The sequence below is a fragment of the Eschrichtius robustus genome, chromosome 1 (genome assembly GCF_028021215.1).
Source record: "Eschrichtius robustus isolate mEscRob2 chromosome 1, mEscRob2.pri, whole genome shotgun sequence".
NCBI classification, from domain to species: Eukaryota; Metazoa; Chordata; class Mammalia; order Artiodactyla; family Eschrichtiidae; genus Eschrichtius; species Eschrichtius robustus.
Window position 1 is genome coordinate 165538252 of NC_090824.1, and position 24014 is coordinate 165562265.

Sequence of the window (24014 nt, forward strand, 5' to 3'; positions counted from 1 at the left end):
GAGTTTGGAAGTGATTGAGAGTTAATCACAGACGTCAGTTAGACTGACATTAGGGATCATTTATTATTGTCCTTTGTATCTCCAGCACCTAACACAGGTGTAAGCATTAAATAAGTGTTTCATAAACGAATAAAACTGAGTCACTGGCAGAACTGGTATGAGATTATAGAATCCACTGCCAAACTAAGCGGATGATGGAAAGAGCTTTCTCCATGGCTTTTCTTGTTGGCAGTTAGAGGAGCCCAGAGACATAAATAGATGGGGAGTTGGAATAGGTGTCATGCACAAAGCACTTTGATGTTCATGAACCCTTTAGATATTTACAATAGCGCAGTGTTGAGGGCAGTAATCTTTTATCCCGTTGTATAAATGAGGAAACCTGCTACTCATTGAAAGTTTGTACTAGAGGACTTCTCTGGTGGCGCAGTGGTTAAGAATCCGCCTGCCAATGCAGGGGACATGGGCTCGATCTCTGGTCCGGGAAGATCCCGCATGCCGCAGAGCAACTAAGCCCGTGAGCCACAACTACTAAGCCCACATGCCACAACTACTGAAGCCCGCGTGCCTAGAGCCTGTGCTCCGCAAAAAGAGAGCCCATCGCCATGAGAAGCCCGCGCACCACAACGAAGAGTAGCCCCCACTCGCCACAACTAGAGAAAGTCCGTGCACAGCAACGAAGACCCAACACAGCTAAAAATAAATGAATAAAGAAATAAACTTATTAAAAAAAAAGAAAAAGAAAGTTTTTACTAGAGCCCAAATATATAGTCATCTCTTTCAGTGTTCTCCATACTGCCCTGCTTGACTCTCAGTGCTGATCAGAGAGGCACTGGCGTGCCTCCATGTGGCCCTTCCCAAAGAGCCTCTGTGGTCCTCTAGGATCTTAATATGGAAGATTGTCAACAAATGGGGTAGCTTAACCTGTCTGATTCTCGAGTGCCTTCCCCAAGCTCCCTGAGAAGCCCCAGCCTTATTCCTTGCCTCTCCCCCTCTCCACTCATGAGTCTGTGTGGGTGTCTCAGTTCTGCCCTGCACGCCTCTTCTCTCAGAAGTCTCTCCAGTCAAGCAGCTCGTGACTCTGGTCACATGACTGAGGAATCAAGAATGTCTTACATCACACAATACACAGCACTCCTCCACCATCCTTCTGCTCTTACACTCATGCACTCCTCACCATGTGAGGTGCCCTATAAAACATCACCCCTTCTTCTGTTCCCAAAGCTGTCTGGAGGGGAAGAGCCCTATAAGCCCCAGCTGCTTCCTCCAGTCCCTTTTGGAATTCTGGTGAATGTATTTTTTCCTACCTTGTTAGTTAGGCTATAAACCCTGAAAACATGCAGAGATGCTACATGTTAGCGTAGTTAATAACTCTAACTAAGCCCCTGTGGCACTCCGCACACCCAGCCCCACACATAGCTCCCAGATCTGTGTGAGCCTGATGTCCTGGGACAGAGCATTCTATTGCAAAGGAATTATTTCCCAGGAGTTGTCGTCTTTCAGAACACCCAAGATGGAACAAGAATTGGATAACTTCTAATTGGTAAACAAGTGTTCCTCTTTTTTCCCTCAGAACAAAGACATTCAGGCAGTAAACTTCTATTTCCCAAGGACCATAAACAGCATATGCTCCAGGCATCCAACACTGGAACCAACAGTAATGGGCCAACAAGAGAACCCCTACCTTCAGGTCTGGGGTTTGGGCTTTTCTGGGGGATTTGCTGGTGGTAAGGCATGTGCTAAGAAAAGGATTTAGTTAAAAGACCCTCCATGTTTTGCACTTTGCAATAAGTAAAATTATTCCTAGGCATCCAGCCAGCTTTCCTCTTCCCCCTCAACCTTCTGGGGTTCAACTTTTTCCTTCCATATTGAACGTTTTTAAAAAAAATTCACTCCTGAGGAAGCCCACAGAGGTCATATCCCAAATCTGCATCATTATTTGTGGTAATGCAGACATTGGTTTTCTAGTTGCAAAACAATTGCTAACTTGGTAAATATTAATAGAGGGAAGATATGCTAAGCACTGTGCAATCAATTCTTTCACTTGTCTTCTTTCACAAATATTTTTTTCCACGCATATCAGTACTTGGTCACAAGACCCTAATCTAGGTATTTCCAGCTTGCAAAACTATTTAGGAGGCCAAGGGAGAGAGGTAGAGTTAAGAAACTCAGAAATGTTTATGAGAATAAGGTGTAACTTTGTGGATGTATTCATACAATGGAATATTATTCAGCAATAAAGAAAAAAAAGAATGAGGGCTTCCGTGGTGGCGCAGTGGTTGAGAATCCGCCGGCCAATGCAGGGGACACGGGTTCGAGCCCTGGTCTGGGAAGATCCCACATGCCGCGGAGCAACTAAGCCCGTGTGCCACAACTACCGAGCCTGTCCTCCAGAGCTCGCGAGCCACAACTGCTGAGCCCGCATGCCACAACTACTGAGGCCCATGCGCCTAGAGCCCGTGCTCCACTACAAGAGAAGCCACCGCAGTGGGAAGCCCGCGCACCGCAACAAAGACCCAATGCAGCCAAAAATAAATAAATAAAATAAATAAATTTATTAAAAAAAAATGAATGACTGATATACACGACAATATGGGTGAATCTCAAAAACATTATGTTAAGCAAAAGAAGCCAAACACACAAGATTACGTATCGTATGAAGACCAAGAACAGATAGTACTGACGTATATTAATGGAAATGAAGAAGTAGTTGCCTGGGAGGAGAGGGAAATTGATTAAAAAAGAGGCAGGAGGAAACTTTGGGGGGGATGAAGGGCTATATACCTTGCTTTGGATCACGGTTACAGAAGCACATACAGCTGTGAAAACTCATAAAACCGCATGCCTGATAGCTGAGCATTTTATTGTACGTGAATTACACCTCAGTAAAAAAAACTTTTTTTTTTTTTTTTTAAAGAAATGCACGTGTGTCCTGCCTTGAATCGTCAAGGTGTCTTTGTGAAATGTGACAGTAGAAAGAGTTAGATTTGGAGACAGACACACTGGGCCCCAATCCAGCTGAAGGACCTTGGGAAAGTCACTTAGCTTTTTTAAGTGTCCACCTCTGCAAGTAAAACTAATCGAATTCACAACATGGCCATAAGGATTAAATGGAAAATTGATGTTAAAGTGTTTAACTCAGTACCTATCACCTGGAAAATTCCTAATAAACTTAGCTATTTTTAAAATTTGTTTTAAATAAACTGTAATCCTGGGGGGGCAACTAAAAATATATTCTCTTCTCCTTTGCAAATGATACCATATGCAACTTAGGACAAAAATTCCAAAATCAAAAGGAAAACCGGGAAAACAATTCAGTTAAAGAAATCAGTCCCTCTGTGAGGGAGCCTGTGGACACAGCTGGTAGCTATCAATTACTTGTGATTATTACAAGAAATCTGGCACTTTCTGTGATCATACACAAATGTGTCATCATCGTGTCCTACCTCATGTTTTTACCAAGTGTCAAAAGGGAAGGGAAAGGCTGCTTGGAATGGGGATTAAAGAAAAATCCGCTATAATTATTGGAGGGGGTCAGCTTCAACGTTTCTAAAGGAAACTCCCATTTTCACCTTTCCAGATGTCTCCAGGACAAATTATGTACGCAGTTTCAGGACTAATCTGAAGCTTAGATTCAGAATTAATGGAAGAGTAAGAATGGAATTGAAATGCAACATTAACATTTCTGCTTAATCCCTGCTCCCTGCTAAACATCTTTCATTTCTCGGCCTGATCCCCTTTGGAGAAATAAAACCCATTAGGGCATCCCCTGAGAGACCCTCCACTCTTGTCCTGTTGGCTCTGCTTGGAGAGTCCGGAGGAGCCAGCGCACTGCACAGGATACCTCCTCCTTCTCTCTGGGATTTTTCTGGCAGATCCAGCTGCTCTGCAATAGCCCCTCTCCCAGGCTGTGGTCCAAGGGCCCCATTCTGGCTGCCATTCCCACCAGTTATTACAATAAGCTAGTTGAGGGAAAAGGAGATTTAAAGGGCTCCCTTGCACTGTACGATGGCTTATTCTCGGTGTGCTACTCAGAGCACCAGACAGGCAGCTAAGCAGAAAACAGCTGGCCGTGGTCTTTGGCCGGGTTGTCTCCAGCCCCTCATCATTTCTCATCTGTCGTGACATTCATTTTCTTCCCACAGAGACTTTCTGGGAGCTTGGTAGCTGGACACGGTGTTCTGCCACTTGCGGCCACTTGGGAGCCCGAGTTCAGAGACCCCAGTGTGTAATGGCCAACGGGCAGGAAGTGAGTGAGGCCTTCTGTGAGCATCTCCAGAAGCCGCTGGCTGGGTTCCAGCCCTGTAACATCTGGGACTGCCCCTCGAGGTATGTGTAGTCATCTCATCAGTACCAGGTTTTGGCTTGTTTTAAAATGCCCAGTCATTTGGATTTAATAACTCGACCACTATGATTTGTTTAGCATGTACCATACAAGGCACTCTGCTAGTAAGTTCTTTATGTGGATCACTTCACAGTCACGTATGAGGTCGATGTCGTTCATTTTCTATTTTACAGATGGCACAACTCCCCTAGGCTGCACAGTTACAAGGGCCAGAATTCAAATTGACATAGTCTGATTTCACAGCTTGTGCTCTTAATTGCTACCCAAATCTGTTTCCTGCACTCACAATGTACCTTAAGAGCACAGTGAAGCTGATTTCATGGGTTTACCCAGGAGATAAGGCAGTGGGCCAGATCATGAGAGGCACTAGCTAAAAGCACAGTTCCTTAGACTCTACCCCCAGGGGTACAACCATTAATAACCTTTCTGTGTCACAGAAAACACAAATCAATGGTTTTAAAAATGTCCAAAGTCAAACTCATGATCTCCACCAAATCTCATCCGTCCCCAGTGTTCCAGATCACATTGACAGCATCCTAAACTCCCCCTTTCCTCTCACTTCCATCCGTTCTTGTCAGTTTCCCACTGTTACCAATGGAGTCCAAGCCACGATCATTCGTCACTAGGACCACTCCAGGAGCCTCCTGAGTTTTGTCTCCTTTCTGGAGTGCCTTGTCCAATGTATAAGCAGAACCATCTTTGAAAACACAAACTCATGGGACTTCCCTGGCAGTCCAGTGGTTAAGACTTTGCCTTCCAATGCAGGGGGTGTGGGTTCGATCCCTGGTCGGGGAGCTAAGGTCCCACATGCCTCGCGGCCAAAAAACCAAAACATAAAACTGAAGCAATATTGTAACAGATTCAATAAAGACTTTAAAACTGGTTCACATGAAAAAAAAAGCTTAAAAAAAACCGAAAAGACAAACTCATCACGATGCTCCTCTGTCGAAAAGGGAACCCTCTTGCACTGTTGGTGAGAATGTAAATTGATACAGCCACTATGGAGAACAGTACGGAGGTTCCTTAAAAAACTTAACAAGAGAACTACCATACGACCCAGCAATCCTACTACAGGGCATATACCCTGAGAAAACCTTGGTTCAAAAAGAGTCCTGTACCACAATGTTCATTGCAGCTTTGTTTACAATAGCCCGGACATGGAAGCAACCTAAGTGTCCATCGACAGATGAATGGATAAAGAAGATGTGGCACCCATATACAATAGAATATGACTCAGCCATAAAAAGGAACGAAACTGAGTTATTTGTAGTGAAGTGGATGGACCTAGAGTCTGTCATACAGAGTGAAGTAAGTCAGAAAGAGAAAAACAAATACCGTATGCTAACACATATACATGGAATCTAAACAAAAAAACAAAAAAAATGGATCTGAAGAAACTACGGGCAGGACAGGAATAAAGACGTGGACTTAGAGAATGGACTTGAGGACACGGGGAGGGGGAAGGGTAAGCTGGGACGAACTGAGAGAGTGGCATGGACATATATCCACTACCCAGTGTAAAACAGATATCTAGTGGGAAGCAGCCGCATAACACAGGGAGATCAGCTCGGTGCTTTGTGACCACCGAGAGGGGTGGAATAGGGAGGGTGGGAGAGAGATGCAAGAGGGAGGAGATATGGGGATATATGTATACGTATAGCTGATTCACCTTGTTATAAAGCAGAAACTAACACAGCATTGGAAAGCAGTTATACACCAATAAAGATGTTAAAAAAGAAAAAACCCTACCTTGCCTTCCCATTGTTCTTAGGACAAAGGTCAAAGTTCCTGGCACAGGGACTGTGTCTATCTTGTTCATTTTGTCCCCCAATGTCTAAAATAGTGCCTTGCACATAGTAAGGGCCCAGTACCTATCTGCTGCCTGGCCGAATACGTGAGTGAAAGAATAAAAGTCCCTCCGTGCTTGGGTCTCAGGCTGCCTTTCTGTCTCATTGCTGTCTCTCCCAGCCTGGTTATTGGATCTCCATCCACAATAGTCTCTTTCGTCCCTTCGATATACCGTTCTGTCTCCTGACTCGGGGCCTTTGCACATACTGCTTACTCTCGTTTCACTTAGTTATTCCTATCCATCTATTTTCAGGGAAACCTTCTAGTCCCCAAACTAACCCAGACCCCTGTGCTCTCTGTTTTTCTCTTTCCGTGTCATTCTTCTGCACAGCTCTTACCACAATCTGCCTGTCTTGCCCACGCACTGGACCATCAGTTCTATGAGAACAAATCCACAGCTGGTGTGTTTAACAAGTTATCACCAGCACTCAGCACAGTGATTGCCCCATTGCACACTCTCTAAAAATATTGGTTAAAAGAATGAATGGTTGAATAGCATAGTCCCTAGCAGATAAGTGACCAATGATGCCATCGACTGAAAATAATGCACAACCTAAAAGTCGAGAGGTATGTTTTACTCGACGGACATTCTGAGGACTTCAAGCTTGGGACATAGCATCGCAGATAATGCTGAGAAACGGTTCTGAAGTGGCAAGGAGGGGATTGGGGAGCCACGATGTATAGGAGTTTTTACAACAAAAGACCAGGTAGTTGGAACATCAAAAGATTACTATTAATTAAAGAAAACCAGCTATGTCAAGTTAAGGAATTTAGCGCCTTTGTCTGTATGGGAAGATGCAAGTGTCTGGGCTTACCGAAATCATTCCTTTGATGTGCACCTCCACTATCTGGGGCCAGTGTCCTGTGCTTTCTCATCCTGAGTCTCCTCGGGGTGGTGCACCATCAGGGCGGCCGTAATGTGATGGCTCGATGGCTGCAACATCCTTTGTTTACTGATATGGCAGGCAATATTTTAGCTCACAATGCCAAAATTCACAGTAAAAACAAACAAAAAAACCAAGACAAAAACCAAACGGTAGTAGCACTTACTGAGCACAAACCTGTGAGGCAGACACTATTATCAACCTCATTCCACTGAGGAGGAATCGGAGGTGTACATAACGTTGTACAGCTCACTGCCCTGTGCAAATGCCCACCCCGGATCCATGATCTGGAGGAGAAGTGGGAGGCATGGTCACACCATGAAACAAAAGAGATGACTCGGAACACATTCTTAGAAGAGCCGTGGATACCGTAGGCACCTTGACCTGTCTTCCAGTGCCGTAGGCACCTTGACTCTTGCACGAGCTCTTCCTATCCTTCAAAGGAAGAGCTTGTGCAAGAGTCATCTGTCCCTCAGGAAGCAGCAAACTGATGCTAGAATAACTAGGAGGAATTTGATCCAAGAAAACTGGTTTATGTCAATTCGTGATTCTCACAAAGTGAGAATTCACATTGGGAAATTTATCCTGATTTATTAGGTACTCTCAAGCCTTTAGCCACTCCTAGAAAAAACAGAGTCATACACTTTCATACCTAGAAGAAACAGTAGAGATCATCTAACCCTAGATCCCTCTACATCAGGGGTCCTTCACATTTCAGTGCCACAGACCCCTCGTAGTCTAGAGAAGCCTATGGCTCCCTTCTCAAACAAGGGTTTTAAATCTATAAAATAAAATATACTTGATTACAAAGGAAGCCAATTAATTATATTGAAATATAGTTACTGAAGTAGTTTTAAATGTGTGATGTAGTAGTAAATTTGCTTCTCTATTAACACACTAAATAATAGGATTTGGTAGTACAATTGATTTTGAAATGGTGATGAATGTAATTGCTGTTTTGGATGCCTGCCACAATTTTCATTTCATGTGAAAACAGCTGTGATTTCTATTGCTAACAAAATCACAGGTATTGCTACTACTACTATATGTTGTGGCCTGCATTTTTACAACTGAAGGCAATACTCAATTGCCGTTAGAGCTTAGTGACAATGAAGATGTAATCCTTTTCCCATCCAAGTCCATGGTTCCCTTGGAGAACCATGGGGCTCAGGTTAGGAACCCCTACTCTGCAGTATCCTGGTGGCAGCTCGAACATCTTGAGTGACAGAGCACCCAATATCTCCAAGGTGTCCAATTCCAAGTTCAGTCTCCTGTCATCATTATGAACTTTAGGGCCAGATAAATCTAGAAGCAGTCCCAGCTTTGTTGGCATGTTAGTTATGTGACCCTAGCTATTTAACCCTATGGACATCGCTGTCTTCATTGCAAGAATGGGAACAAGATGACAATTACATAAGAAAACATGCAAATATCTCAGAGCACAAAGAGCACACAGGTGCTTTAGTAATATTTTCTTCCCTTTGGTTTCAGTGAGTTGAAATCCACCTTTCTGAAGTTTCCACCTAATGTTGCCCTAGCTCTACTCTATGAAGCCACACAGGTCATGGCTCCTTACATACGTGAAGACGGCTCTATCCCACCCCTATGCTGCTTGTCTCTACGTGGTGATTCTGTTGCTTCTCTGAGTAAAAGCAAATCTGAGCATATGGCTGGGAGTTATCTGTGCTGCTGCCCATTCCCAGAGAGACGTGTGAGGGCCCTGAAACAGTCATCATGTTAGGATCGATTTTTCCTTTGGAAGGCACTTCCTGTAGGATCTGTCCTACCAGTCCTTACTAAGCTCCTGTAGTTTTTGTTCTTAGGTGGTTCACGGGCGTGTGGTCAGAGTGCTCTGTGTCTCGCGCGGTGAAGGATTCCGCAGTCGGCAAGTGACCTGTAAGCGCACGAGAGCCGATGGAACTGTGCAGGTGATGCCTCCGAGAGCATGTGCCCCCAGAGAGAGGCCTCTGGGAAGAAGACCCTGCTCCAGCCACCCGTGTGTTCAAGGGCTTATTGAACCAGGGAACCAGGTAACGCTGACAAATCTAGTGTTTTGATAGTATGATCGTCTAGTATAATCATCCACTCCCTGTGGTGAAACCCATGCATGAAAAAACTAAAATTAAAAAAGAGACTTCCCTGGTGGTCCAGTGGTTAAGACTTCGCCTTCCAGTGCAGGGGGTGCAGGTTCGATCCCTAGTCGGGGACTAAGATCCCACATGCCTCGCGGCCAAAAAACCAAAACATAATACCGACGCAATATTGTAACAAATTCAATAAAGACTTTTAAAATGGTCCACATCAAAAAACTAAACTAAACTAAAATAAATCCATGCATCAGGGCCCCTCTGCACAGGGGAACAGGAGAGCCCAACTGCTGCACGACAGTCATGAAACTCAGCTGCACAGGGACCTTACCACACCGCGCACAGGCTGGTCCACGGGACCTTGTTATCCTATTAATGGGCCTCTCTGTTTGTAATTAACACAGGCCGCAGGGACCAAAAGTTCCCCTCGGCCCTTCTGAAAATGTTCGGGAATGTTAGTGCAGGAAGGTAATACACACTTTCTGCATTTCTGCCCTGCAGTGCAGCAGTTGTTGCTGTTGGGAGTCATTGTGCTAATTCTCTTGGGTCATGTTTCCCTTTAGTTGTTCTGATTAACTCCAAGCACTGCATGGCTACACACTTGTCTAACTGGAAAATGCACAGCCCCCATTCTGTGCAGGGACGACGCAAAGCAGAGTGTGATACATCTTTCTGGAGCATCAAGTTTACTAACTAGAATTGGAAGAACCAAGGAGTTCTTGGAACAAGAACTATCCCCCTCCCCCACCAACACGGAAGACAGAAGAGTAGGGGAGGGGAGACGTGCTCCAGGAATGACAGTCCAGTCTCTGAAGTTTCACCCAGGTGGGGGTTGAGGGGCAGACCTGCAGCCACGGTGGCCTCGCTTTCGGTCGCCCGGGCTGCTCCGGACCATCCTCTGAGCTGGCCAGGGTCTTGGATACGATGCTTCTGAAGGCCGTGCAGAGAACACACTCATCTTCCACCGGACCGGGCCCCAGGGAGCGCGGCGGCCTGACCTTCCTGCCTCGGTCATCCATGGGGTTCACATGGGCTCACTTTATTATGACGCCTCTTGCTGGGCAGCTTGCAACAAAGATGTTTTAAAATGAAGTTCCAGATTCTCCCAGCCACCCCTTGCTTTTTCTGGCTGTGGCCAGAGAGAGTGGATGAGGACACACTCTCAGGCTGCCCAGTGTGGGAGGACCTTCCAGTGTTGGACACACCCAGGGGGCAGCTGGTTCCCTCTGGGGCTCCAATCCCGCTGCTGCTGGAGGTGGATGTCCCAGTGCCACGCTGGGGGGCTGGGCTGGGGGTGGCAGTCCTCGACTCCAGGCTGGGTGGGGGACAGGCAGACTCACTGGTCTTCTGCCCTGCCTGCTGGTCTTCCTGCAGCTGCACATTTTTTCTCTGGTAGAGCCACCTGGTTTGCAGGGAGGACACCACAGGGCTTGGAGAAGGCTCAAGTTCACTGCCGCTGAGGTCCCCGGAAGAGAAGGGCCTCACAGTTATGATGGAGACCCCCACCTTGGGTTTCATGGAGCTCACACTGCCTGTTCCAGTGTCCTGGATCTGGTCGCAAGTCAAGCCCGGAGTCCTCACCATTGTCACCTCCCGGTCCTCTTCACAGGGTGGCTGGAGTGGCTCCTTCTGGCCCACGTTCACCCATGGATGCCTCATGAGGTCAGGTAAGGTGCCTCTGTCACTGGGGTTGAGGGCAATCATTTTTTGTAATAGATCCCTTATCTCCAAAGACAGATAAGGTGGGATGGGGTACTGCCCTTGTAGGACTTTCTTCCGCAGCTGCTGTAAGTCTTTTCCCACAAAGGGCCGGGACCCAGTTACCATGGTGTAGAGCACTACTCCCAGGCTCCACACGTCCACCGCAGGGCCGCGGTACCTCTGCCCCAGCAAGAGTTCCGGGGCAGCATAAGGGACTGTGCCGCAGATCGTGTCCAGTAGGCCAGTGTCATCACACTTGTTGCTGAGGCCAAAGTCTGTAAGTTTGATATTCATGTTGGAATCAAAGAGGAGGTTCTTTGGCTTCAGGTCCCGGTGCACGATGCCCCTCTGGTGGCAGTGCTGCAGGGCGGAGACCAGCTGCTGGAACGGGCCTCGGGCCTCCGCCTCTGTCATACGGCCATGGAGCTTCAAATAGCGGTACATGTCCCCCCCACTGACGTACTCCATCACCAGGAAAAGAGTGTCCTCCGTGTCAGTCACCCCCAGCAGTTTGACAATATTGGGGTGATTCAGAGCCTTCATATTGCACACTTCCCGGGAAAGTGCCTGGACACTTGAGAAGCTCTGACGCCTTTTCTTAATGACCTTGACAGCCACCTGTGTCCCGGTCAGAATGTGCCGGGCCAACTTCACTTTACTGAAGATGCCTTCACCAATGGTGTGGAGGATCTCGAAGTCATCAATATGAGCCTCCTTGTCAGCAGAGTTGGCTGTGAGGCCCTGCATCATGGTGATCTGCTAACTACACTGACTGACAGCACTACCTAGCAATGCTAACTATGCTAACTAACAATGCTAACTGTACTAACAGTGCTAAGTATGCTATCTCTACTAACAAGGGTAACTACGCTAACTGTACCAACAGCGCTAACTAGTACTAACTACACTAACTACGCTAATAAACTATTAACTATACCAGCTGTGCTAACTATACCAACAATACTGACTATGCTAACTGTAGAGAGAAAAATGAGACAAATAAAAAAGAGTAGAGAAAAGAGAAAAAAAAAAATCAACAAAATGGCAGAAACAAGGAAAAAACAAGCTAACGGTAGGTCCAAGGCCGTCAGGTCACCAAAAGCAGCTTCCTGGGCTCTAAGGACCAAAAACCTGGGCCCAGCTTTCTCTTTTACAGGGCTTTGTGAAGTACATCACAGTGGTGCACTCTGAGGTCAGAGCAAGAAATGGACCCATCACAGCTGGGGATAAACCACAGTGGTTTTCTCACTTTTTGAGTTCAAGGCCCCTTTACACTTAGGAAAAAGGATCCCAAAGAAATTTTTCTTCACGTGTGTTATTAGATATTGGTATTCACTTTGTTACAAATTAAAATCTGTAGGATACTTCAGTGGCCTTTTTATTTCTAGTTTGAAAATGTGTAATAATTTTAAAGACCTCATAATGTCTACACTTGAAATATTCAATTCCTTTTCCTTAAGTTCTGGTCTCAAAGTAATGTTACAGCTTAACTGACTTCACGATACTATACAAAATGTTCTGTTGCATAAGACACGATAAGGTACATTATGAAAGTCTATGAAGCTGAGAGAAGATTTGCCAGGAAGGTAGGTCATGAGCAGATTCCTCATCAGGAGCCTCGGAGGCCAGATGGCATGGCTCAATGTACTTGAAGTGTTGAAGGAAAGAAACCGTCAACCAAGAATCCTATATCTAGCAAAACTTTCCTTCGAAAATGAGGGAGAAATCAAGACATTCCCAGTTAATCAAGAGTTGAGAGAGTTCTTAACCACCAGACCTGCCTGCCACAGGGAGTTCTTCAGGTTGGAGTCAAGGACCCTGGACAGTAACTCAAAGCCTTATGAAGAAATAAAGACCTCTGGTAAAAGCAGATAGACGGGCGATGAGAAAAGCTAGTACTACTGTTAACTTTGGTTTGTAGCTCCACTTTTTGTTTTCTGTTTAAGAGACTAATATATAATAAAACACACACACACAAATCATCACCTTGTTTCTAATACTGTCTTTTTTAATTTGGGGGAAAAGTCTGATTGGTCTCTAAAATGAATGTATGTGTCTGACCTCAAGGATTGCATTTGGAAATCATAGTGTCTCTATCTTCCAGTACAAAGGTTAACCAAGGTCGGGTCCCTTTGAATGCAGCAGCTCAATAACAAGCTACAAGATAGATGGATTTGAGGCAATAGGGACAAGAGCAGGCTTCAAGAAAAGGAGCAGAGGAACACTAGTAATATGTGCACAGAAGTCTCAGAACCGGTACTCCAAATACCACCTTGAATGCCATTATAATAAAAAATACCTGGGAAAAAAATTTAAGAAATGTGTAGTAGACCCTGTCTTAGCCTGCAGGGCACCATTAGAGGAAACCACAGATTGGGTGCCTTAAACAGCAGAAATTTATGTTCTCCCAGTTCTAGAGGCTACAAGTCCAAAATCAAGGTGCTGTCAGGGTTGGTTTTGGTCAGACTTCTCTCTCTGGCTTGTGGACAGCCACCTTCTAACTACATCCTCACATGGTCTCTTCTCTGTGCACACGCACAGAGAGTTCTGGTGTCTCTTCCTCTTCTTATAAGGACACTATTCCTATCAGATTAAGGCCCCACCCTTATGGCCTCATTTAACCTGTAACCTCCTTAGAGACCCCATCTCCAAATACAGTCACACTGGTGGTTAGAGCTTCAATATATAAATTTTGAGGGGATACAAACGGGTCCATAACATTATGCCCTTTGGTCCCCCCCAAATTCACGTCCTTCTCGTGTGCAAAATACACTCACCCCATCTCAATATCCCCAGAGGTCTTAACCCATTCCAACACCGATTCCAAATCCAATGCCTCATTAAATTTCACCTGATCAGGTATGGGTGAGAAATGACACATAAAATTAACCATCACAGAACTTATAAGGAAAATTTAACACATTATTGAAACACATAACAGAAAAGTTGAGCAGTCCATTCGTTTAAATGAACTGAAACACGTAATGTAATTCCAATTTAGATTACAGTAGAATTTTTTTTTCGGAACTTACGATAATTTTGACATTCATCTGGGAGAATGAGAGAGGAGAAGAAATTTTTAGAAAAACAAATTACTAGAGGTATAGAAAGACTTTCCCTATCTGATGTCAGAGCGTGCCACAAAGCTGTTGTGAGTAAAATAGTGCAGCATTAGTACAGAAATAGACGTGAGTCATGGAATATAATTCGAGTACAGAAACAGACCCATGTAAAATGTGTTTAAAGTTCAAAGGCAGCTCATCATAGAGGGAAGAATAGTTCAAAAAAAAAATAGTATAAAACTACAGAAAGTTTTTTTTCCAGACATTAAAAAAGATCTAAATAAATGAAAAGACATCCTACATTTATGGATCAAAAGACTTAATATTATTCAGATGACAGCACTCCCCAAGTTGATCTACAGATTCAACACAATCCCTTTCAAATTCCAGCTTCTTTGCAGAAATTGACAAGCTGATCCTAAGATTCATATGGAAATATAAGGGACCCAGAATAGCCAAAATAATCTAGAAAAAGAACAAAGTTGGAGGGCTCAGACTTCTCAATTTCAAAACTTACTACAAAACTGTAATAATGAAGACAGTGTGGTACTAGCATAGCAGAGATGCATAGATTGATGAAATAGAATTGAAAGTCTGGAGATAAATCCATGTATCTATGTCAACTGATTTTTTGCAAAGGTGACAAGACCATTCAATGGGGAAAGAATAATCTCCTCAACAAATGGTGCAGGACAACTGAATAGCCACATACAAAAGAATGAACTTGGATTCCTAGCCTACAACATATACAAAAAATTAAGTCAAAATTTATCAGAGACCTAAACTTAAGAGCTAAAACAATAAAGCTCTTGGAAGAAAATGTAGCCATAAATCTTCGTGCTTTGGATTAGGAGATGGTTTCTTAGATATGACGCAAAACATAAGCTAAAACAACAACAGAAATAAATTGGAGCACACCAAAATTAAAAACTTTTTTTTGCTACGAAGGACATGATCAAGAAAGTGGACAGGGGGCTTCCCTGGTGGCGCAGTGGTTGAGAATCTGCCTGCTAATGCAGGGGACACGGGTTCGAGCCCTGGTCTGGGAGGATCCCACATGCCCTGGAGCAACTGGGCCCGTGAACCACAACTGCTGAGCCTGCGCGTCTGGAGCCTGTGCTCCGCAACAAGAGAGGCCGCGATAGTGAGAGGCCCGCGCACCGCGATGAAGAGTGGCCCCCACTTGCCGCAGCTAGAGAAAGCCGTAGCACAGAAACGAAGACGCAACATAGCAATCAATCAATCAATCAATAAATCTTTAAAAAAAAAAAAAAAAAGTGGACAGCCCATAGAATGGGAGAAAATATTTTAAAATCATATATATGACGAGGAGCTTCAAGATGGCGGAAGAGTAAGACGTGGAGATCGCCTTCCTCCCCACAAATACATCAGATATACATCTACATGTGGAACAACCTCTACTGAACACCTACTGAACGCTGGCAGAAGACCTCAGACCTCCCAAAAGGCAAGAAACTCCCCATGTACCTGGGTAGGGCAAAAGAAAAAACAGAGACAAAAGAATAGGGACGGCACCCGCACCAGTGGGAGGGAGCTGTGAAGGAGGCAAGGTTTCCACACACTAGGAAGCCCCTTTGCAGGCGGAGACTGTGGGTGGCGGAGGGGGGAGCTCCGGAGCCACAGAGGAGAGCGCAGCAACAGGGGTTCAGAGGGCAGAGCAGAGAGATTCCCACATAGAGGATCGGTGCCAACCAGCACTCACCAGCCCAAGAGGCTTGTCTGCTCACCCGCCGGGGCGGGCGGGGGCTGGGAGCTGAGGCTCGGGCTTCGGTCAGATCCCAGAGAGAGGACTGTGGTTGGCTATGTGAACACAGCCTGAAGGGGCTAGTGCGCCACAGCTAGCCAGGAGGGAGGCCGGGAAAAAGTCTGGAGCTGCCGAAGACACAAGAGACTTTTTCTTGCCTCTTTGTTTCCTGGTGCGTGAAGAGAGGGGATTAAGAGCGCCACTTAAAGGAGCTCCAGAGACGGGCGCGAGCCGCGGCTATCAGCGCGGACCCCAGAGACGGGCAGGAGACGCTAAGGCTGCTGCTGCCTCCACCAAGAAGCCTGTGTGCAAGCACAGCTCACTCTCCACACCGCCCCTCCCAGGAGCCTGTGCAGCCCGCCACTGCCAGGGTCCCGTGATCCAGGGACAACTTCCCCGGGAGAGCACACGGTGCACCTCAGGCTAGTGCAATGTCACGCCGGCCTCTGCCGCCGAAGGCTCGCCCCACATCCGTACCCCTCCCTCCCCCCGGCCTGAGTGAGCTAGAGCCCCCTAATCAGCTGCTCCTTTAACCCCGTCCTGTGTGAGCGAAGAACAGACGCCCTCAGGCAACGGACACGCAGAGGCGGGGCCAAATCCAAAGCTGAATCCCAGGAGCTGTGGGAACCAAGAAGAGAAAGAGAAATCTCTCCCAGCAGCCTCAGGAGCAGCGGATTAAATCTCCACAATCAACTTGATGTACTTGATACTTCAGAATCAGTAGAAAAGGTTAACTTTCCCTCTCCTTTAATTTCCAAGATGCCTCATTTGGTCACAGATCGATTTCCGTAGTTGTGAAAATGGCAGCAACGTTTACTCTGTTTTCTTCCCTAAGTTCTCTAAGAGCAAGGACAAGATGCCATTCCCCCAGGATGCCTGGATCAGTCAGGGTCACAAGCCTGTCCAGAGTGATTGCCTCCTTTTCACAGACTAAACGTAAGGGTCCATAAAGATGCCATTAGAGCCAACATCTTAACAACTACTGGCCAGAGCTTCTAAAATGTAAATGCCTTATAAACCTGTTGCAACCCAAAAACTGAGAGAAGTCATCAGTTGCCGTGTTTCCCAAGCCTTCAGGATGTCCTACTCTGTACTAGCCTATAAATCACAGGAAGAGGCAGCTCCTGACAATGCACAGGTGATCTTGGTGATTTCCTGATTAGAAGGACACGACGAGGTCCCAAGTGCAATGGCGTACCTGCTACGGTATTTTATGTTAGTCCTAGAACATATTTAAAAGAGTTGGAATTAAAAACCGGCCATGGGGAAATGACAGTCCCAAATTTTAACAGTGGTGATTTTGCATCGACTGCTGATTGTAGAATCTAGAGGGTTTTTTTGTAAAGAAATATATGTTTTTGTGCCAGCTACATGGGGAAGAGAGCTTTTACATTTTGTCTCATCTTCACAGCAGCATTAGGAGCCCCCTGCAAAGTTTTATCCTTCTTGACACGACTGACAGCACCTTTGTTTCTAGAGGTCTAGCAAACACAAATTAAGATGCTTTACAAACGTACAGTAGTGAGTTGTGTCTGTGCAGCCTGCTGCAAAAATATATATATATATCCTTTAACACATAGCTCATTAGAGACCTAGTTTTAAAAAAGTGCATGATTTTATGAAAAGCGGAAACTGAGATCACGTGAAGCGAAGAAGCTAGGCTTGGGTTAGGGCCACTGCTTGGCACTGGAGTCAGAAGTGCCCTGGACTCACGTCTTAGCTGGGCCAAGTGGCTTCTCGATGCCCTCCGGGCACGTCACAGTCCTTCAGGCCACCTGCTCCTCCCAGTGCTGACAGCAGCACTAGCTTCTGGGGTGTCATGAACCCCAGGGAAAACTTATCAAAGTTATGGACCTCTCCCTAGAAATATATATATGATTACATTTCCCACATAACTTCAGGGCATTTACACACCTGCCCAATCCCATCCAAGGAAGCCTTGTCTGAGGGGCTGAAACTCCAAGGCAGAAAGAGGCTGTGGACAGGCTCCCAGTGCTTGTTAGAAGGCCACTGTCCACGCTACTCACTCAACTATGTTTTTCTCTAAAGAACACCAAGTTGCACCCACAGCAAAGCAGCTAATCTCCTGATGTCCCAAGATACCACATACGTTCAGAATGGCCCTGCGGACGAGACCCTGACAAGGTTGGCTCCATGCGGTCCGGTTTGCACAAGGCTTCGGGGTGGTCGCAATACCTGAGAGGGGTACGTACTATCACAGGAAGGCCCCAGGCAGTGCCGCCAGGAAGAGGGTTTCTTCCCCGGCTCGCAGCGTCTCTCAGCCACCGTCTTGCAGCTCCTTGTGTGGACACAGTCCACCTTCCGAGACTGGAAGCCCTGACCACAGGCTGACGTACAGGGCCTCCAAGGGCCTGCGTGCCAACATGCGTCACGAGCCCCCGACGAGCAGTTCCTCCAAAAGGTGGGTCTGAAATGAGAAAAACAAACAAAAAAGTGGACAATGGGAGAAAGTGGGGTGTCACTTCTTGCTGGGATCAAGCCTTTTACTGTACTGTACTTTCAGTATAGCAAAGGCTTGACAATTAGGACCTTATTCAACAGGAAACTCATCTGCATTGTTCCTGGCTGACTAAGCAAAGTAGTGGAGGAATCACAACCTCAATAGAGGCAAGCAAACCGCGTGTTTCCATGAGTCTCTGGCACCACATCAAGGCACGCACCTCAAAAGACACACTCTACTGATGAGCTGGAGCAGATCGATTTAGGCAAGGAAGAGAAGAATGACACATTTGTTGACAAACTGTAAGCTCCGTTTATATAAGCACTTGAAATATATTCTGCTATGAGTATGAATTTGTTTGTGAGCAATCTTCTCCGCTATGAGGAGTGCTCTAGTTTACATTTAGGACACACTATAACTCGTAGGGAGAGCTAACAAAGACCTTTTGGGAAGAGGGATCTCTCTCTAGCCTCCTTACCCTTTAAAACAGAACAGAAAGTTAATGCCCTCTGTTTTGTTGTTGTCAAAAAGGGTCCACTGTATGTGTATATTTATTTGACAACCATGTGCCAGAGAATTTTCCAAATACTTTACATAGATTGACTCCTTTAATCCTCACAACTACCCTACACAGTAGCTAGTTAATTTTTTTAACTGAAGTATCGTTGATTTACAATATTATATTAGCTTCAGGTGTACAACGTAGTGATTCAATATTTGTATACTTTATACTCCATTTAAAGTTATTATAAAATACTGACTATATTCCCTGTGCTGTGCATTACATCCTTGTACCTTATTTATTTTATACCTACTGGTTGGCACCCCTCAGTCTCTTAGCCCTGTCTTGCCCCTCCTCCATGCCTTTCCCCCCCTGGTAACCACTAGTTTGTCTCTGTATCTATGAGTCCGTTTCTGTTACAGTCATTCGTTTTATTTTTTAGATTCCACGTATAAGTGACAGCATATGATATTTGTCTTTCTCTGTCTGACTTGCTTCCCTAAGCATATATACACTCCAGGTCTATCCATGTTGTTGCAAATGGCAAAATCTCATTTTTTATGGCTGAGTAATATTTCACTGTATATGTACCACATCTCCTTTATCCATTCATCTGTTGATGGCTACTTAGGTTGTTTCCATATCTTGGCTATTATAAATAACGCTGCTCTGAAAATTGGGGTGCATACATCTTTTTGAATTTGTGTTTTCATTTTCTTCAGATTTATACCCAGGAGTGGAATTGCTATATCATCTGGTAGTTCTCTTTTTAACTTTTTAAGGAATCTCCATACTGTTTGCCATAGCGGCTGCACTAATTGACATTCCCACTAACAGTGTACAAGTGTTCCCTTTTCCCATCCTCAGCAACATTTATTATTTGTTGTCTTTTTGACAACAGATATTCTGACAGGTGTGAGGTGATATTTCATTCTGGTTTTGATATGCATTTCCCTGATGATTAGTGATGTTCAGCATCTTTTCATGTGCCTGTTGAATGCCCTCTGATTTTTGAAAAGATATTTACCCTGGAGGGTGAGCCACCTTAGTGGACCCACTTTGGGGTATCTGCTCTTGTTCCCTAGGGCAGGGCTCCTGGAACTGATGTACTTGTACCACATGAGAATGTCTCCCCATCCCCTAAGAGGACTGGAAGAGGGCCCTAACCTGAGCTGGTTCAATCACTGTCTTTCTCCCAGGAACTTGGAAGTTGCTGGAACAAGACATATAAACCTGAAGGCCGGAGTAGTGGTGGCCATTCTCTGCCACATGGGCCAGAGAAGTAGAATAAAATAACATTCAGAAAGAACAAAGAATGAAGCAGAAACACACGGAGCTGCAGAGCTGAGAGGAGAAATAACTCCTCATTTCTTGGTAACAGTCCTCCCTGAGGTCTCACGGCATTATCCCTTTGGATCGAGACATTTTTGTGTTCCTATAAAAGGCTCCCTATCAGCGCACATAATCCATAAGGAGTGTTGAAACACCACTGGAAATGTAATAAGATGGAGAAAATTCTGATCACCTGAACTTCTCTAAGAGACTATTACACATAGTTGGAAGCAATACTTTGATTAGCCAGTAGGGGGAGACTCTATCAAAGGGTTTACTTAATACTGTCCCATCAAGCTGTTTATAAGATTCGTAAGAGGAAAAGGGATGAGGGTGTCCTGTTAACTGCAGCGTTTTTGTTTTCTCCAGTGGGTATGAACCGTAGGGGGCCAAAAGTTGAGTTGCTTTGGACAAGAGGGCAGAGACTGAGTACTCTTCAGCCATCCCCTATGCAGAGATTAGCTTTTCTACTGAAAACAGTTGAACAAATATTCCAAGAATACTCAAAGAGGACATGTTAAAATCTACCAAATTGTTCTATGTGAGAATGGTGGTCCTATCTTCATAAGAAATCTCCCACCCTCTCTGTATAACTCATTCCAAGTTGACTTTTGTTGTTTCCAGCCCAAAGGACCTTAACTAATACAGCCTCTTTTTCTGCTTCGTTAGAAGACAGGGCCAGTGGGATGTCAGAAGAAACTATTTAGCTTCCTAAACATGAAAGATGAGAGAGGCACAAGGAGCTAGAGACCAAGGCAGATGCTGAAACCCAAGAGGCTGGTCATTGAGGATGCAGTAAAAGAATGCAAGATCGGTCCAGCAGAGAGCATCACTTCCTTCCGGGCAGGGATGGGACTGGGGATGGAGATGCCTGAGCTAGGGGGGACACAGTCTGGGCACCAACACTGTGCACACAATTGGAACTCATGTGTTTTTCTATGTAAAAGATGAAAGTAGAAATGGCAGCAGAAATCATAACAGTAACCCTGTTTCTACTAGTCTTTCTCAATTTCTCATTCCTATTCAGTCCAGCTCTGCTCCTACCTCAAATAACCCTTTTCATCATCAGCCAGATGGAACTACTGATTCTGTAGGGCAGTAGATTCCAAGTCTGGCTTACTATCAGAGGTATGTGGGCAGCTTTCAAAAGATGTAGATTAAGAAAGAATTAAAAACAAAAGAAAACATAAACAAACAAACAAAAGAGATATAGATTGCCAGGTTCCGCTCCCTCCGAAAGATTCTTATTCATTAAGTGCCAGCTGAGGCCCAAGAATCTTCAAAGAAACTTCCCAGGGAATTCTGACTCATGGCTGAGGTTAGGAATTACCTCTTTGGGGAACAAACCCTCTGGGTCCTCCAGCATTTCCTCAGATCCCTGTGTTGTCTTCTTGCCATAATGTGGGCTAGTTTACCCTGATAATGCTCACTCCCTTTATAACTCTTTTCAGTGGAAGCCACACCTCCCAAACCCTTCCCAGGGCCAATAATAGTGGCTAGCAGATAGCCTGCTCACCACTGATTCTCTACCAGTGGCCACTAATAATGTTACTCCTTGTAACACACCCTCTAATATTTACTGAGGCCCTACTATGGCAACTGGGGGTCTCCAGCCCGCCCACTGCATTGTAAAGTGAGATCTAGTACCTCACCTACCTTCAGCGAGCCCACAGGAAGCATGCCCAGTCAGCAGAAGAGGCCTGTGGGGGAAAATGAGGCCAGAAAACTGCAAAAGAAACCCACAGAAGCTCTCTAAACTAACCTAGTCCTTCTTCCATAAACCACCAGATATTTGGGGAAAACTAACAGCATGAAAGAAAAGTACTAGGACACTGGTACTAAAAGCTGAACAGCCAACCCTGGAGGAAGCAGAAACAATAGAGAAAATGAAAGGCAACTTGACTCTTTTCCCCCTTCAGGTCTAGGAATTTTTCTTCTATTACTTCTTTCATGTCTACCCTTTCAGTTCATTTCCATATCACTTTCTCTAAAACCCCACCTAATCAGATATCCTCCTGATAGATCCTTCCATGCCTTTTATCCTCTCTATTCTATTTTTTGCTTCTTGTGTTGGTTGGAAAGTTCATGGCATATCCAAGGGACTGAAAGAAGGACAGTGGCTGGAACACAAAGAGTGAGACAGAGTGAGGTCTCGAATGAAGCTGTGCAGGGAAGTAGGACTTGACTGTGCAATACTTTATAGGGCACATTGTGGATTTTAGTCAACCTTTTCCCTAAGAGCAAGTGAAGCCTCTAAAGTGATGTTAATCTAGCAGGGAGACGGGGTGTGGTGGTGGTATGATCAGATTTGCATTTGGGAAAAGATTACTCTGGCTGCAGTAGGGAGACTGGGTTGGAAAGGAGCATGGATGGATGGAGGGAGACCAGTTGGATGGCTTGGCCAGGGGTGATGGTGGTAAAGATGGAAAAAAGTGGATGGGTTGGAGAAAAAATACAAAGAGCCAGAAGTCATATAAAAAGTAACCAGAAAAGTACAAATTACAATAAGATATATTTTTTCATCTATCAGATTGGCAAAACTTTTAAAATATTGAAAACCTATATAAAGTTGATGAAAAGGGGGACTCTCACATATTGTTGGTATAGACATTTTGATGGTAATTTAGTAGTATCCAAATGAGCATTACTGTCAATTCAAGTCCATACCTAAAATTTATCCCATAAGAATATTACCCTTTGTGCATAAAGATGTTCCAGGATGTTTACCGCAGCATTTGTTTGTAATAGCAAAAAAATTGGAACAATCAAATGTCCATTAGCAATGGAGTGAGGTAATATTATGTACAACAATTCAAAAGAATAAAGTGACTCATGTACTCGGATGGGAAAGAGGCCTATAATGTATTGATAAGTAGAAAAAACAAGTTTCAGAAAAATATATCCAGTATGTTATAAAGAAAGCTCAAACCACGTAGGTGTTTGTAATATAAATATATCTTTGAGCGTGCAAAGTAAAACATCTGGGATGATACATATCAATCTGTGTGTGGTCTCCATCTTCCGAACAAAATTGGAAACTGGGTTTTCTGTTGAGAATAAGGGCAGCTGTTCCAGTCATTTTCCATTCGAGGAGAATGGTTCTGGCTGGAATTGTTTTGGGAATAGGAAATGCAGCTGACCCTACATTGCCAAACCTTACTGAAGGCTCAAAATAGAAGCAGAGCCAGTTGTCAAGGTCATCTCATTTTCTCCAGCAAGACTCAGGATGTGGAGGAGGAAGGAAGAGCCATAGAGTGAGCACCTTCTATGACCCAGGCTGCTTAAGTGCCTCACACTAAACCAATTAATCAAAACTTCCCCCAAACAAGATAACCTAAAGACTAGGAGAAAATATTTGCAAATGATGCGACCGACAAGGGCTTGATTTCCAAGATAAAGAAAGAGCTCATACAACTCAACAACAACAACAAAAAACAGACAACCCTATCCAAAAATGGGCAGAAGACCTAAACAGACGTTTGTCCAAAGAAGAAATACAGATAGCCAACAGGCACATGTAAAGATGCTCAACATCGCTAATTATTAGAGAAATGCAAATCAAAACTATAATGAGGTACCACCTCACACCATTCAGGATGGCCATCATTAAAACGTCTACAAATAACAAATGCTGGAGAGGGTGCGGAGAAAAGGGAACCCTCTTACGCTGTTCATGGGAATGTAAGGTGGTGCAGCCATTGTGGAAAGCAGTACGGAGGTTCCTCAGAAAATTAAAATAGAATTACCATATGATCCAGCAATCCCGCTCCCAGGCATATATCCGGAAAAAACTATGATTCAAAAAGATACATGCACCCCCTATGTTCAGAGCATCACTGTTCACAATAGCCAAGACATGTAACAACCTAAATGTCCACAAACAGATGAATGGATAAAAAGGATGTGGTACCTATATACAATGGAATACTACACAGCCATAAAAAAGAATGAAATAATGCCATTTGCAGCAACACGGATGCAACTAGAGATTATCATACTAAGTGAAGTAAGTCAGAAGGAGACAGGCAAA

The 24014-nt window shown here is 44.8% G+C and overlaps 2 protein-coding genes across 3 annotated transcripts in view; one reads left to right on the forward strand and one right to left on the reverse strand.

The window, feature by feature from the left end:
• The window catches only part of LOC137773797 (elongation factor-like GTPase 1), a 58436-nt gene extending 46210 nt beyond the window's left edge, over positions 1-12226 (forward strand). Inside the window, exons 12-14 of one of the 2 annotated variants that reach the window (XM_068558802.1) lie at positions 4143-4326; positions 8898-9104; positions 9725-12226. The gene's annotated coding sequence lies outside the window, so the exon portion shown is untranslated. Of the gene's footprint in view, positions 1-4142; positions 4327-4920; positions 5042-8897; positions 9105-9724 lie in introns of those variants that run through there. The other variant, XM_068558819.1, reaches the window with a different exon arrangement.
• Positions 11789-24014, reverse strand: part of LOC137773790 (ADAMTS-like protein 3) — a 66911-nt gene continuing 54685 nt past the window's right edge. The window contains 2 exon segments of the mRNA XM_068558781.1: positions 11789-11838; positions 17886-18117. Of these exon segments, the coding sequence (XP_068414882.1) occupies positions 11830-11838; positions 17886-18117 (241 nt within the window). The 3' untranslated portion in view covers positions 11789-11829.